This window comes from Homalodisca vitripennis, chromosome 4, assembly GCF_021130785.1.
Source record: "Homalodisca vitripennis isolate AUS2020 chromosome 4, UT_GWSS_2.1, whole genome shotgun sequence".
NCBI lineage: Eukaryota > Metazoa > Arthropoda > Insecta > Hemiptera > Cicadellidae > Homalodisca > Homalodisca vitripennis.
Window position 1 is genome coordinate 133,328,258 of NC_060210.1, and position 15,555 is coordinate 133,343,812.

At 34.8% G+C, this 15,555-nt stretch overlaps 1 protein-coding gene across 2 annotated transcripts in view; it reads left to right on the plus strand.

The window, feature by feature from the left end:
* Window positions 1-15,555, plus strand: part of LOC124360193 (NFX1-type zinc finger-containing protein 1-like) — a 108,036-nt gene that overhangs the window by 82,702 nt on the left and 9,779 nt on the right. For both annotated transcript variants that reach the window (XM_046813590.1, XM_046813589.1), the window contains 3 exons: window positions 1,384-1,540; window positions 3,574-3,685; window positions 11,978-12,195. In XM_046813590.1, the coding sequence (XP_046669546.1) occupies window positions 1,384-1,540; window positions 3,574-3,685; window positions 11,978-12,195 (487 nt within the window). The remainder of the gene's footprint in view (window positions 1-1,383; window positions 1,541-3,573; window positions 3,686-11,977; window positions 12,196-15,555) is intronic.

Here is a 15,555-nt window from a genome sequence, read left to right on the forward strand (position 1 = left end):
TGAACATATGAACATTATTACCTTATTTCGTCAAACGCCCTTTCAACTGTTGGTAGTTCAGTCATTCTCGAATCACCAAGTGCTGAGCACTGCGGTATTTTGCTGCTGTCAGCTGAACCTCCGGTATAGGCCGCTTTTTCTTTTGATGTGGGGGAAGGTGGAGTTCATTGTTTGAATGAATACTTATCCTTTCTTTTTCTTTTGGTATTGACTAGGGAAATATGATTTTTTAATTTTACTATATTAAAAATGTTGTATTGTTTTGTGTTTATCTGTTTTTGATCTTCTATTAAGAGGTTGTTCTGTTTGTATTTATAAATATTCCGATTTTCCCAGTTGTAAGTTCTAAGGGCTTTGTTTATGGATTTTATTAGTTGGATGTTATTAATTGGTGGAAACTGGTGATCATTTTTTTAATGTGTAAATTGGTAAATTGTATTGATTTTTGTTAAAATCATTTCTGTTGGTTAGTAAGCCATTTTTATCATTAAACAATTTTTGATATGTCACAACATTTGATATGTCGTATTTGCAATATAACTAAATTTTGCCCATATATGTTTACTTTTGGAGTTGTTTTGATCAGTTTTTTTAGTTGTTTGTTTCAATTTATTTTATATTTTTAGTTCTAATTTTACATGGTTATTTTTCTTTGTATCCGTCTTCTGTTACTATTTGTATCATGATTTGTTGTTCTCCGTAAATTTCTTCTTTAGTAAGGAGTAATCGTAGCATTTTGTATTTGAAGAAGTTATAAGCCATTGTGTGTTGATAAGGATGGCATGAGTTTTCTGTATCGTGCTGCTTGTTTGCATTGGTTTACGAAATAGTTTGTGTCAATTTAGATTGTGATGTATCGTGTGTTATTTTTAGGTCAATAAAATTAAGGCTGTTATTGTTTATGTCATCTTCTGATCATGTAACTTTATTTTTGATGAGGTTTATTTGTTATAAGAAATCATCGTAGTTTCTATCGGCATTTTATGAAATATAGAGTTTATCGTCCACATAACATAACCATTCTCCCATGCTATCTTACTTCTTGATTAGGTTGATTATATTTTGGTGTATTGTTTGAAGGAATATTTCCGAGACTATGCTTTGTAGGGAGATATTTTATTGGTATTAATTTACATTGATATGATTTTATCAACCTACTAATTGTAAAAAAAAGAAAAAGGCAATGTACGTACATGTGGTTGGCCTCAAAATGAGTAATACGACTCGAGATTTACGCACCCATGATCTTAGAGTGCGACTGCCAAGCGACAGCATCCCTGTTCACCATGCTGTCACTGTGGCAGTTGCAAGGTCACATCAACAAAGTAGAATATTGCAATGTTTTATAGGTGATTTGGTAATGTTTGTGACTGTGTTGTGCAGTGTCCGAAGAGGAACTGATGCAGTTCTGTGTGGAGCCTTGTGGAAAGATTCTGACTTGTAAACATCCCTGCAGTGGCAGTTGCAGCGAATGTATGCAGGGTCGCATCCATAAAGTATGTGATCAACCCTGTGGTAATGTCCTCATCTGTGGCCACAGGTATAGCAGTTTATTTCATGTCAGCATGATATTGTGTTAAAGAATTGTAAAAACAATTTGTTTTTTAAGTAGGTTTAAAATTTTAGAATTAATTTATAATCTCTTTTCATTGGTTTCCAAATCAGACATAGTATCTGGAATTAGAGTTGTTTTAAGATTGTTCTTAATTGAAAGAGTATGTTATTAGTATTAATTCTGGATCTGCAAGTTGAAAAGCTTTATACTACCAAGCCCATTTTGAAGCATTTACAGTCTTTTTTCAAAAATTCATAACAAATATATATGTTACATAAATATGTTAAGTTTAAGTTTGTATTGTTTTTAAGCACAAGAAATGTAGAATAATAATATATAAAAATTAAATAGATTTTTACCATAATTACTTTACTGTAGGTTTAAGATAATTTTTGAAAAAACATATGCTAGGTGAAGACAAGTTTAATGTGTGTTAGCACAGGAAACTTTTTGTCATAAATTAAATAACCAATAAGATTTTGCAGCAGTTTTATTAGTAAAAATATAATTTTAAAAGGGATTTTATAATAATGTATTATTTATAGTTCACCATGTCTGTTACGTCAATTGAAAGCTGATAAATTGTATAACTAAAGTACAATATAAATGTTGTAATTTGATTTTCTGTAAGTGTATTTTTCCTATGAAATTGGAATATGTGAATTGTTGTTTTATTATAGTATTCAGTAAAAAAAAGAAAATGTGTATATGTATATTCCAATTTCATAGGAAAAATACACTTACAGAAAATCAAATTACAATATATATATATATATATATATATATATATATTAGAAGGCATGTATAGATGATTTTTATTAGAAAATGTCAACAATTAAAAACAGGTGCTTCATAGAAACCTTTGGTGTGTGTGTGTGTGTGTGTGTGTGTGTGTTTTAGCGTTTGCGCGTGTGTGTTTGTATGTGGGTACATGAGTGCATGCATGCTATTTTAATGTGAACTAATTACTACATAAAAAGAAAAAAAGATAACAAAACAAAGTTTATTTCTAGAATACTGAAAAATAAACTTCTTGTAAAGTTAACAACTCAACATAGCACTTTCAGTTTTCACAGTATTTCAAATATTATTTTTGTTAACTGCCACAACAATTACCAAGGTAATCACTACAAATGAAGCTGATGAAATTTTGATTGTATTGTAAATTAAATTATATCTAGTTAGTTTACTGAGAAGAAATTCAAACCTAGAACATTAACAAATAGTGTCGTAGTACATCATCTGTAATTTCTCATAAATTCCATTCCAAGTTTCACTAGGTCTACCATAGAGAAAGAATAATATCATGTCTTTAGTAATGCTTGATTCTTTGGAGTATATGTTTTATATTGGTGTTAGAATCAAATTGATAAATTTCACAGTTTAATATTGGCACTAACCTAAATGTTTACAATCGCTAGATTTCCACTTAAAATTCAATGCTCAGCAATTCAAGTATTTATTAATTATTTAATGAAAGAATCAAATAACACATTAAGTGAAAGATCAGGGGTCAAGACTTTGTTACCAACTGCAATTATTTACAATAATTATAGTTTCTTTACTAATGTTTAAAATTGTTCTCTGGCACTCACAATTTGGGCAGGCACAATTATTTTATATTTCTCTAAAATATATGTTACATTTTTCTCAAGTTTGCCCAATCATAAATATCAGAATGTGATAAATGAATGCTAGAATCTCAACTTCACCGTAGTATAAAAGGTTTTTGGACTAGACGTAAGTTTTATAGGGTAAAGATTTATTCTCAGGTGCAACCAATAAGTAGTCACTAGGCAGATCCCTGTGATATCTCCTTAACCATTCTCGGTCACTCGGCCAGATGCAGAGTTAAATAAATACAATTATAGAAGACTTGCAACTCTCCACTGATATTATCTTTATTACACTACTAATTGGATTTGAATGTATTTGATTTTATAATAAATGTTTCAGATATAATAATTAACATAGAAATCAACTGTGTGTTGTGTTACTGATTACTGCTTCTTTTCTAGTTGCCCTGTGCCTTGCAGAGAAGTTTGTCCACCTTGTGACCAACCCTGCAAACATAGATGCAAACATTCTAAGTGTGTTAGAAAATGTGGACAAGTTTGTGTTCCTTGCAAGGTAAATGATTGATTTGGTATCAGTTAGTACTAGAAATCATCAGTATTAGACATTAAAATCGATTGTGAAACAAAAATGGAAGAATAACAAATTATGAAGTTTTATGAATTCTCTAGGTATATTAATTCGGAAAAAGTCTGGACTGCAAACTATACAATGATTTAAATTATTCTAGTTTTACTTACAATTGATTATATTATGATTAGGTTTAGTTCAGTATTTTATTGTATACTTCCAGTTCAATATAATGAACAGTTCTATTTGTATTAAATATTTATCCAGCTTAACTTGTAAGGAATAATATAAATTGAAATAGGAAGTGACCTTGCCTGCATCAATCTCGGATCACTGTAATTATTTGTCCTATCTATTAGGTGGCGATGGCTGTTCTCTGACAGCTTGAAGTTTTATGACAACGTCTTGTTCCTCAGCTTGTGGAGTTATTATGGGTGGCAATGGCTGTTCTCTGACAGCTTGAAGTTTTATGACAAATTCTTGTCCATCAGCTCGTGAAGTCATTATAGATGGCCATGACATTTTTCTGTGTCAACTTGAAGGTTAATGACTACATCTTGCCCCTCCACTCGTAGAATCATTGTGGGTCGCCATGGGTGTTTTCTGAGTCAGCTTGAAGGTTTATGACGTCTTGTTCCTCAGCTCATGGAGTTATTATGGGTGGCGATGGCTGTTCTCTGACAGCTTGAAGTTTTATGATAAATTCTTGTTCCTCAGCTCGTGAAGTCATTATGTGTGGTTATGGGTGTTTTCTGAGTCAGCTTGAAGGTTTATGACCACATCTTGTACTTCCATTTGTAGAATCATTGTGGGTGACCATGAGTGTTATGTGTGTCAACTTAATGGTTATATAGCAAACAGCATATACATTTATTTTTATATCCAAGTGTCAGTGTATTTAATGCATTGTCATACTATTTATTGAAACACTAGTGCATTTGTAGCCAATAATCAAAATATGGGAATGAGTTTATATTCCGTTGTTAACCCTTTGACGCTGTACATGATAACCTCTACGGCGTTACTATTTTGAAATAATCTGGTGTGATAACTTAGATGTTTTAGTAAACATGCAATATCTTAGCTAAATGTGGCTAAATACTCATGTTTTGTTCACACATATACTGGTAAAGAATTGCATAATGAAAGCATAGTAATTATTTTACATGCATATTTACATATTAATTACCTGTTAAAAGTTGATTTTGGTGTGGTAATCTTTGAAGTATGGCTTCATTTCTAGAGTTAAGCCTATTATGGTCTAATTGATATCTGTCTTCCCATGGTATCCCTTTGCCCTAACTCTAAGCCTCGTGTTTCCATTATTAGGCCCTGTAGGCATACCTTGGCCAAACTTGTTTTGAGTAGGCCTAGGTAGTAAAAGCTCATGTGAACTAACAATGCCATTGTTATCATCCAGACAGACAGGTACTTGATTACCTGTGGGCCTAGATGAACAGCATCCAAGAATGTTATTCATAACTTTTCTCACAATATATTGTTTCTTGCAACTGAGCATAGTAAATATCAACACTTAACACTATTGTCAGAATCAAAGTCCACTCAGCGGTCAATTTCACTATCACATACTGTCATTTTTACAACTAATGACTTCATTAAAATCACATATTAAAATTACAAACACCTTTCTTATGAACAATCAAATCCACCAATGCAAGACACAAGCAAATACATCCGGTAAACAAGTCCTGCCGCTTAATTTGCTCATGCCGCCATTACTGCAGTTAGCTGTTCAGACAAATAAAATGAAGAGAACAAAAACAGAACAGCAACAATGTTCCTATCCACAAGGTACTTTCATTATTACTTGGTTGAAATAGTTTGTGATTTTTTCACAAGATGGAACCACATCATAGACTAATGGCTGGCGATATATGTACGTCAAACTTCATAATGCAGTTAAGAGGTGCTGCGTCCATACAACGTCAATCCACGTCAAAGGGTTATTAAAAGTTTCTGTATTAAGACACCTAATTGAGACTGATACTAATTGAATTTTTATATTACAAATAAAAATACTGTGAAATAAGATAAAACTGTAGCTTAAAACCATAGCTTAAAGTGCATACTACTTGGTACGTTTACAAAAATAAATCGTAAACCAATAAAAAAATGTCAAACTAAAGCTAACAAACATTCTAGGTGTTCGAGGAATGCATTTATAAGGATTGAAGGTCAAATACTGCCATTAAATACGAGTCAAAGTGACCTATATGGTTATGCAATCGCTGAGATTAGACGTCGAACCCAGCCGACTACTAACCGTGGTCCGGCGAGCTGAGAGTATAACTACCTAACATTTCATTTGAACTGAGATAATAAAGGCTCCACTTAATGGATTTACGATTTCAAAAGGTTTACAAACATATTTTATGTTAAATATTTTAAATTTGTCAATAGAATTTGATTCATTATTCTGCATGTCAATAGATTGTTCATGTTTCTTCCACTACAGAAATGCATAAGAAACAATAACAGCTGCTATATGTTGTGCCTTTATTTTTATCATTGTACAAGTTTTAAAAATGTACAAGTATGAAAGGCCTGACTTTGACAGTAGGTTCACAACTGCAATTTGCATTATTTTTTTTCGAAAAATGGTACTCTCTTTTATGAGAATTTGTTCATTTGAAACTGGGACCAATGAAGCCAATTAATTTATAGTATCTTTACTATTCTATTTGGAAAACGGACCAAGTGTGATAACTTCAAACTGCATTCTGAACCTGCTGCGTACACAGACTTCTGGCATCCAGATGTGAGTGGAGCCACTGTTTATGCCATCTCCCCCTACACCACAGTCTTCCAAACTGCCTAAGTGAAGGGAAAGCGAATACGGATGCAAGTAATACAAATTTAATCAAAAACCCTCTTCAAAATTTCTCAATGTAGTGGAGATATCAGTTTTCTCTAAGGATTTAAACTTTTACGAGGCACAAAAATTGGTAACGGCACTGGATTATGTAACTGGAATCAAGTTGGCTGTTGCACAGTTATCTAAGGATTGGGGTGACCGGTTTTGTTGTAAGGCCAATCTTTTGCTCAGGGAAATTCCCTCACAAACCTAACAAACCCAATTTGACAAAAGAAGAAAAAAAGCTATGTCAATAACCTTACCAGCTGATAAAGGTAACACTACTATTGTACTTGAAATGAAATGAAATAAAATATAAATTTATTTCCACAATCTTCTTATAGGTACAGAGATTACAAATGCGTTTGCAAATTTTTGTTAACAATGAAATTTTAAACATTGTAATTTCTTAATATATATTTGTAGGAAATTAGCCTACATGGGCAAGCAGCCTGTGCGTAGGCTAGAGACGCTATCTTTTACAGAAATTAATGTTAGTTTGTTTTGCCGGGTATGGTTCAGACGCAAACGAAAGAGCAACAATAACAATAATAAATTAAATTAAACAAACCGACCAAAAAATTTATATATAATTTATTTGAAATAGTTATCACTTTGAAATGTAGATGAATGACAGATGATATCGGAGGGGGGAGGGGTGAGAGAAAGGACCAAGGTCAAGCCCGCCCATATTCTGATAAGATTAGGGCCTCGGCTCCCTCGAGGCCAATCTGTAGAAGGAAAAAATTAACGTTTTTCTTAAAAATTGAAATTGAAGTTGATTCGAATAATTTGAAGTGACTGAAGTTTTTGCAAATGTTTCTGAATAATACATGGGAAATATAAAAGGAATTTGTTATTGAAAATGATTTAACTAACCTTGTAACAGGTATACCGACATTAACTGCATGCCTGGTATTATAAGAATGTGATGTTTCTGGGAAAATTATGTTGTAATATTTATAAATATGAATTAAAAGATGCTTTATGTACAACTGTCGCAAGGAAAGGAGTGAAGATTCGTGAAAAAGAGTGTCAGTAGGATAACGCTTATTTTTCCTTAATCCTGCTTTTAAGATACATTTTTGTGTTATGTAAAGGGGCTCCAAAACTGACTCAGTAATATATAAAGAAAACAGTATGGAAGCTTTAAATACTAACAAATATACAGTTTTAAACGAAGACTTATTCATATAGAATCTGTGTTATTTTAAAAAAAGACTCCTAGCGCTTTCATATTTTCAGTCTGCTTCCTGCCACACTGTTTGTAAAATACGATCAGGTGCGCAATCCGTCTTCCCCCACCACCGGCAGTCCTTTTGCCCGGCTATTCCCCTCCAGACACTCAATTAGTTCCTCTCTTCCTATGTCTCCGTTCTCTGTCACAACTAAATAAATAGTTTTACAACAAGGCTATTCTCATTGAGCATTGGCTTTTGTTAAGTTGAGCGCAAATATTTAATTAAATTCCGACATTGTATACATATAGGTTTCAATTAAATAAGCCATTCAAAACATCGTTAAATGTAAAAATTGCAATAAATTGGATGAACTTCATTGCTTTACAACAAAAAACCATTTATAAGAAATAGGCTATATGCTATAAAATTCAGCAGTTTTTGATAGCTTAAAATTATTTTCTTTTATAACATTAAAGAATAATCAAAACACACTACTTTAATTGGAATAGGTGTCAGGTTAGAAAATCCAGTCTAAATTTATAATTAATAAATTATCTATCTATAAATGTACAAGCAGATAAAATAGAAAAAATCCATAGAAATTGATCAATCAACAAGGATATGCATTTAACACATATCATCATCTTATAATTAGTCCCAAAGTAAAACGGTTCAATATAAGGTCTTATAATATTTTGTTGACGGTATCTATGCAAAAGATACATTCAGATGAAGAATTGACGTGCGTTTTATTTCAAAACAATACATTATACTACAAAATAACTTCATTAACAAATATGTCATTTTTTACAATTATGATTACAAAAAATATAATTTTCTCAAGTCATAAACTATTAAAAAAGTGTCGCTTTTTGAAGGTACAGTTGATTGTATTAGTTCCACGCCTAGTACAGTCAAAGGTTTAGCTCACATGTACTGCAACACGATAATATGTATCTTCAGCTGTATATATTTGAACCTGATTACACAATTGCATAAACTTTTTGCTTAAATTGCATATAATTTCATGTAAAGTGATTGGAAAACATGTCATTGAGAAAATTACGTGTGTGTATATATATATATATATATATATATATATATATTTATATATACATTCATTAAATTTGTATAAGTGACAATAGCCTAATTTAATTTCAATAAACATTGAATTGCAAAAAGTACTTGCTCCGTCGGGACTCAAACCTGGATCTCTCACTTACCGGGTGAATGTGCTACCATTACACCACAGAGCCCTCACTTTTTACGCTTCAATTATTTTGTATATGGCCGTTTCTTTCACATATTATGTGTTTAAATAACTAAACTAACATATGATTGGAAGACCAAATACCTGTCAAATGACTTGTATTTACGTTCATTAAATTTGTATAAGTGACAATAGCCTAATTTAATTTCAATAAACAATTGAATCGCAAAAAGTACTTGCTCCGCCGGGACTCGAACCCGGATCTCTCACTTGCCGGGTGAATGTGCTACCATTATATATACATATATATATATGTATGTATAAACACACACACAATAAGTATCACTAGGTAGAATATATGTCATTTAGGAGCTGTGTGATATAAGGATTGGTTGGGGAAGATTGATAGAGATGTGGAGCAGCTAAGACAAAGCCATTTCCTAGTATTCAGTGTCGGTACTGGAGGGGATGGCAGACGGGCAGACTGTGCTATCTTAACTCCGCACAAAACAGGAAATTTCTATAACTGTCACAAAGACAACGTTAAGAAGATCAAGTTTGGTTGATATAATTACTCATGGTTTGGCTGTTGGGATTAACCTTGGAGGGAAATCATTATATCCTTCTCTGACTCTCTTAGGTCACAAATTTAAATGTGGGCAGGATTGATTCATATAATGATTATTGGTCTATTCATCTTATTATTATTTAAAATGACATTGTTTAAAGAATATATTGGGCACAGTATTGCATGAAGAATGTTTTATATAAACATAAGCATTAAGTGTCATTTATCTTTACTGCAGTAGAAGAAAGCAGATAATGTAAATAAAGCATATGGATTTTTTTTTTTTTTTTTTGAGGGAGAGGCAGGAAAAATGCTATTACGCACACAGGTGGCCAGCCTGTAGTGTGGGACTCCCCTAAAAACGAGTTTACCCACTAAAAAACCTCCTCTACTCTTTAGGATTCTAACCTGGGATTGTTTATCACATTACTTCAGGCTAGGCCTAAATTTGGCTTAAGCCCATGGGGCTCGCTCCTTATCCAGCCGCTCGGTCAAGGGATCTGGGCCACTTCGCGGTCCAGATCGGGTTTCTTTTCCAGGAGGATGCCCCGGACGAACTGTGACAAACAATCCCAGTTCCCCTTATCCTCCATTATCTTTTCGCAGACCCCATTATCCACCGAAAAAACCCCGAGTTTTCTTGTGGCCTCCAGGCGGGGCCTTTCCCAACACGGACAGCGGAAGAAGGTGTGTTCCGCGTCGTCGGGAACGCCCGGGCAGTAGATGCAATCCGGTGAATCGGTCTTGCCCATCCGGTTCAGGTACGACTTGAAATAGCCGTGACCTGTCAGGAACTGCGTGAGGTAGTAATCCATCTCGCCATGCCGCCTTTTGACCCACGGTTGAATCTGCTCGATGAGTCGCGCAGTCCATCGTCCTCGGGTTTCGTGCTCCCAGCTGTGTTGCCACTGCTGGAAGGTTCGGGCACGCTCTTCGGATCTTGCTGCGTCCTTGCCGATCTCGCCTTGTCTCTGATAAATCGCCTTCCTCTCCCCTGCCAAGAGCTTGACCGGGATGACTCCGGCAACCACCAGGACGGCAGTCTCGGATACTGTCCGATAGGCGGAACACACCCGGAGCGCAGCTTGACGCTGAACCCGGGCGAGTCGCAACCTATAACATTCCTTGGTAAGAGCGTCTGCCCACACATCTGCCCCATAAAGGAGTACAGACTGGACTGCGGACATCAATAACCGTCTTTTGCTGGACCGAGGACCCCCAACATTGGCCATCAGCTTACTAAGATAAGAGACCACCTTAGCAGCCTTGTCCGCCGAACGGAAGATCTGGTCTCTCCAGCTTAACTTACGGTCCACCATGACTCCGAGGTACTTGGCGGCACGCGTTGACTGGACCACTTCCCTTCCCACTCGCAGCGGGACGACGGTGTCAATTCTCTTCTTTGTGAGAATCACGATCTCCGTCTTGCTCAGAGCAAGCGAAAGACCGTGATCGGACATCCAGGCGTTGACCACTCGCATGACCTGGTTCAACTTTAGCTGGGCCAGCTCAACGTTGCGTGCGGCGATGAGAGCCGCAACGTCATCGGCGTACCCAACTAAGACGGTTTCCTCTGGCATCTCGGATCTCCGGAGGCTGTCATAAGCGATATTCCAGAGATCCGGGCCGAGTATTGAACCCTGCGCGGCACCAGAGGTGACTTCCACCGTCCGCGCTCCGTCTCGAGTGTCATATATCAGACGCCTAGAACGGAGGTAGTCCTCGATGAGCCGCAACAGATACGTTGGAATTCGGAAGGTGTCACGAAGTGCATCCAACATATCGACCCATCTCGCCGAGTTGAAGGCATTCTTGACATCAAGCGTAACAAGAAGCACTACTCGGCGGGAGAAATGGTTGTGGCTCTCGGCTCTTTCAACTGCTTTCTGTACTTCCGTAATCGCGTCGATTGTTGATCGTCCCTTTCTGAAGCCGTACTGACGAGGGCAAAGGTCCCCGACAGCTACCACGGCAGAAATCAGGCGGGAACGGATTAATTTTTCAAAAAGTTTTCCGGCCGTGTCCAGCATGCAGAGAGGTCTGTAGTACGACGGCAGCTCTGGATCACCTGTCTACAGAGCTGCGAGAAAGCATATGGATTAAGTATATATAATATTAAAGTTATTGATGGACCAACATATTTTTAAGTACGCCTAACACATGTGATCTTACATATTTGTAAGGAAGAAAATTAAATGCAGTTTTTACTATACAATAATAAGAAACAATTATATTTGGTAAATAATTCAATTCATTTCCAGGTCAATTTCGTAAGTAAATAACAGTAGATTTAATACATAAAACCACCCCATGCATGGAATGAATTTGTCTGTGTTCTTATAAGGAGTTCCTTTTAATGTAAACAGACTCAATGTAATTCTGATGTTGAACTGCAAGTGAAAGGGAGTTATCACCCTGTCCTAATCCACTTGTATTCACATAGGAGCCATGTGACTACAAGTGTTCACACCTCAAGTGCAACAAGCTGTGTGGGGAGCCATGTGATCGTGAACCCTGCTATGAGGCATGTCCTATCGTGTTGGCCTGTACACATCCATGTGTAGGCTTCTGTGGAGAGCCTTGCCCTCCATGCAGACAATGTGAGCCTGAACATTTCGAGGAATTCTTCTTCACTGGCGAGGAGACGGAGGATGATGCTAAGTAAGAACAGATATGCTGCATGACTTTCACATACTGTTTTAACTTATAAAAATGCTCAAGATGTCATTATTACCATGCTGGATGTTTTAAGTAATATGACACTTATTATGTCATGTCTATTAAATTGTATTTTGAAGAGCAATATTTTTAGCACCTCTCATCACTTTATTAATCCATTTTCAAAATTTACTGTGCCATTTTATTTGCAAAATATATCATTTTCACCCTAGAAATGATGATAATTTTGTTCAAAAATGGCAGGGGATATAATTCCCTATTGCAGTGTTTTTTGAAACATTCATAAAAAATATATTTTATATTAAAATAGTTTTGATATGTTTTTTATTTTTCAACCAAAGACGTACATTTAAACAATATTTCTTTTATTCCAAGCAAGTGTAAAAAAAGTTTTTTTATTTAAGTAATTGTTATTAAATAATTTTTTTGAAGTTTTTGGTTACCTCAAGGGTATATAAAATCTTAAAATATATCCAAGATAGCTAAAATGTAATAAATATTGTTTTTTGGATTAGTCATAAGTTAAAAGCATACTATGCTTCAACGCAATTGAGAAAATATTTGTTCATTGTATGTTGATTAGATTAAGCACACTTTAAACATATTGGCCAAATTTCCTTTGACTTTTAATTCTAAGTGAATTTTGGGTTCTAAAGATTTAAAAGACAACTTTACAATAGTAAAGTAATGTACATAATATTTGGCTTATTTCGACACATCAAAACATGTAATCAAGAATTGATCCCGTCTCAGACTAAAATATCGTGTCATCATAGCGGATCAAATTCCAAAACTCAGGTTATAGACAGCAGAATAAAAACTTTAAAATTTCATGTAAAAATTCCAAAGTTCGAATAAATAATAAAAACATGAGTCGGTACCATGGCATTTTAGGAGGCACAAATAATAAAAACATGAGGTTGTACCATGGCATATTAGGAAGCACAAATAATAAAATCATGAATCCGGTACCATGGCATTTTAGGAAGCACAGCGACCAGCAGCTCCAGGGCTAAAGATAATTTTGCTTTATCATTTTTTAAACATTTTTCTACCAATTTTCACTGTCTTGTAAAGAACCTGCAAAACTTTATGTATAAACAAAGCAAAAATTCTGATATCAAACTAAAATAATGTATCTATATGTTTTATGTAATATGTATTTTGTCATATATTTTTGCTGAAACATTTTTATTTTTAAGGAAGAAACAGAAACTTGATATTTGGTTGTTTAATAACACAAATTACTACACAAAATGACTTAACTTAATACAAAGTTACAATTTCGGGAATGTGTTCAATAACGTTGCCTCTGAGCCACTCTTATCTCCACTATGCTGTAAAATATAAATCTATGAACAATTTATAAACAAGATATTTCTAGGGTTTATGTCTGTGACACTGGAAATTTTCATACTAGTATTCTCATAACAATTGTTGGCATTAAAAGTGTTAAGTTTTTTGTTTTTTTTTAATGTTTTAACACATTCCTGACAACAGCTTATTTCCAGACTTTTATTTTCTGTCGATTTTGTTCAATAATAATGGCCGAAAACCGTAATTTATTAGTTTTTTACGTTAATAGCATGTGGGATTGACAATTTGGCACAAAACAAATTATTTCAATATGTTTTTCCAATTTTTGTCAGTGTACCCGATGGGTATTAACAAATTAATTTACCTTACAAATTAAGCAACTGTGTACACGACAAGGTATATGATAGTCCGAGGTATTTATTTAAGCGTGGGATAAAATTTTACAAATCACAAAGACAGGCAATAAAAATGTAATGAGGAATTGCATAGCAACGTACTCCAAAGCACAACACGCTTTACGAAAGGCCGGTGTGTACCCGATTCGTTGAACGTGTTAAATGTTATAAACATATTCTTAGTTTTAGTATTGTATTTAGTAATATTCCATAGTGTGTAAAATATTGTCATAAAAAACTTTCAGTATATACATTTCACCATCCTTTGATTATTCATTCTTAGTTACCACAATTAGAGTTTATAAAGTTGTAATAACATGAACACTATCAAATGTGATTACTGTATTTGGTATTTATAACACCATGACTGTAGTACATTGTACCACCCCCTCATATATATATATATATATATATATATATATATATATATATATATATATATTGAATTGAATTGGTTTTTTTCCAAAAGCTTACATTTCAATGGCCCCGCTAAGTACAACACTTGTCAGCGGGGTCCAAATTAAACTCCCTTAACTAAACCATACAATTTATTTATTAAATTACGTATCAAAATTGGCACTTATTATTTTGTTAAAATTTACAAGCAAAAATAACAGCATACAGGTTTGTTTTATTTTATCTTTACATTTCAAATTATAAACACTGATAAAACCGGTCTCTTAGCTCTTAAAATTAAGTTCATGTTCCTAACAAATTTGCACTGGTCATATAGTGTGATTGGATTGTATGATTTCGAGTCGGAAGCATTCGATGTCCTTACCCAATTCCAATCGGTATGAGACAAGAATAAATACCCCCTCCCATCAGGCGTTCCTTGTTCCGCCACTACCAGTGTTTATTTCTGCAATTGCAATGCACGCGCAAATCCAGCATGAACCTTACTCCAATTATAAAAGTTCATTCTAGTTGATCATCAACAAATAAACAAATGCGTAAATTTATTTCACCCATGTGCAACATTTAGAGCATTCAAAATACATGTCAATGTGTCCGTCCGCCCATTCAGTCTGCGATATGTGCCTGTGCTACACCTGCGCTAACCCAATTGTGCCTTGGCACTGCGCCACTGTGCATGCGCTATTGTGCATGTTCTACTGTATTGTGCTTTGACGCATTTATATGCCGATAATAATCCACTTTTCCACTCCTTCCAAAATGTAATCCACTTCACACTGCATATTGTTCAGTCACAACCAGCGAACCTCCCTTCCCCAACCTCTCCCACTGCAGCACAGCACGCGGCCACCACCACAAACTGCAGCCCCTCCCGTCCCCAGTCCAGGCCTTCATACCAATGGCAAACCCCAGCAAACAGTTCATTACTGCATCTATAAAATTCATGTGTTATACCTGGCATGTGTCTACACCAAAAAAAGTACAATAACTAAACCAATCAACCCCGACAAATACAACCCATACATCATCAACAACAACAACAAAAACCACAGGCTATGCTCTACAAATACATCTATAACAATTTCCCAACAATATCATCATCACACCAAAACACTCCAAACACAAACCACCGACAATATTATGTCAGAATTTGTAACAAAAATATATAATTTACTCTGTATCTGATTTTATCTATAATAGGGCAACCTGATCC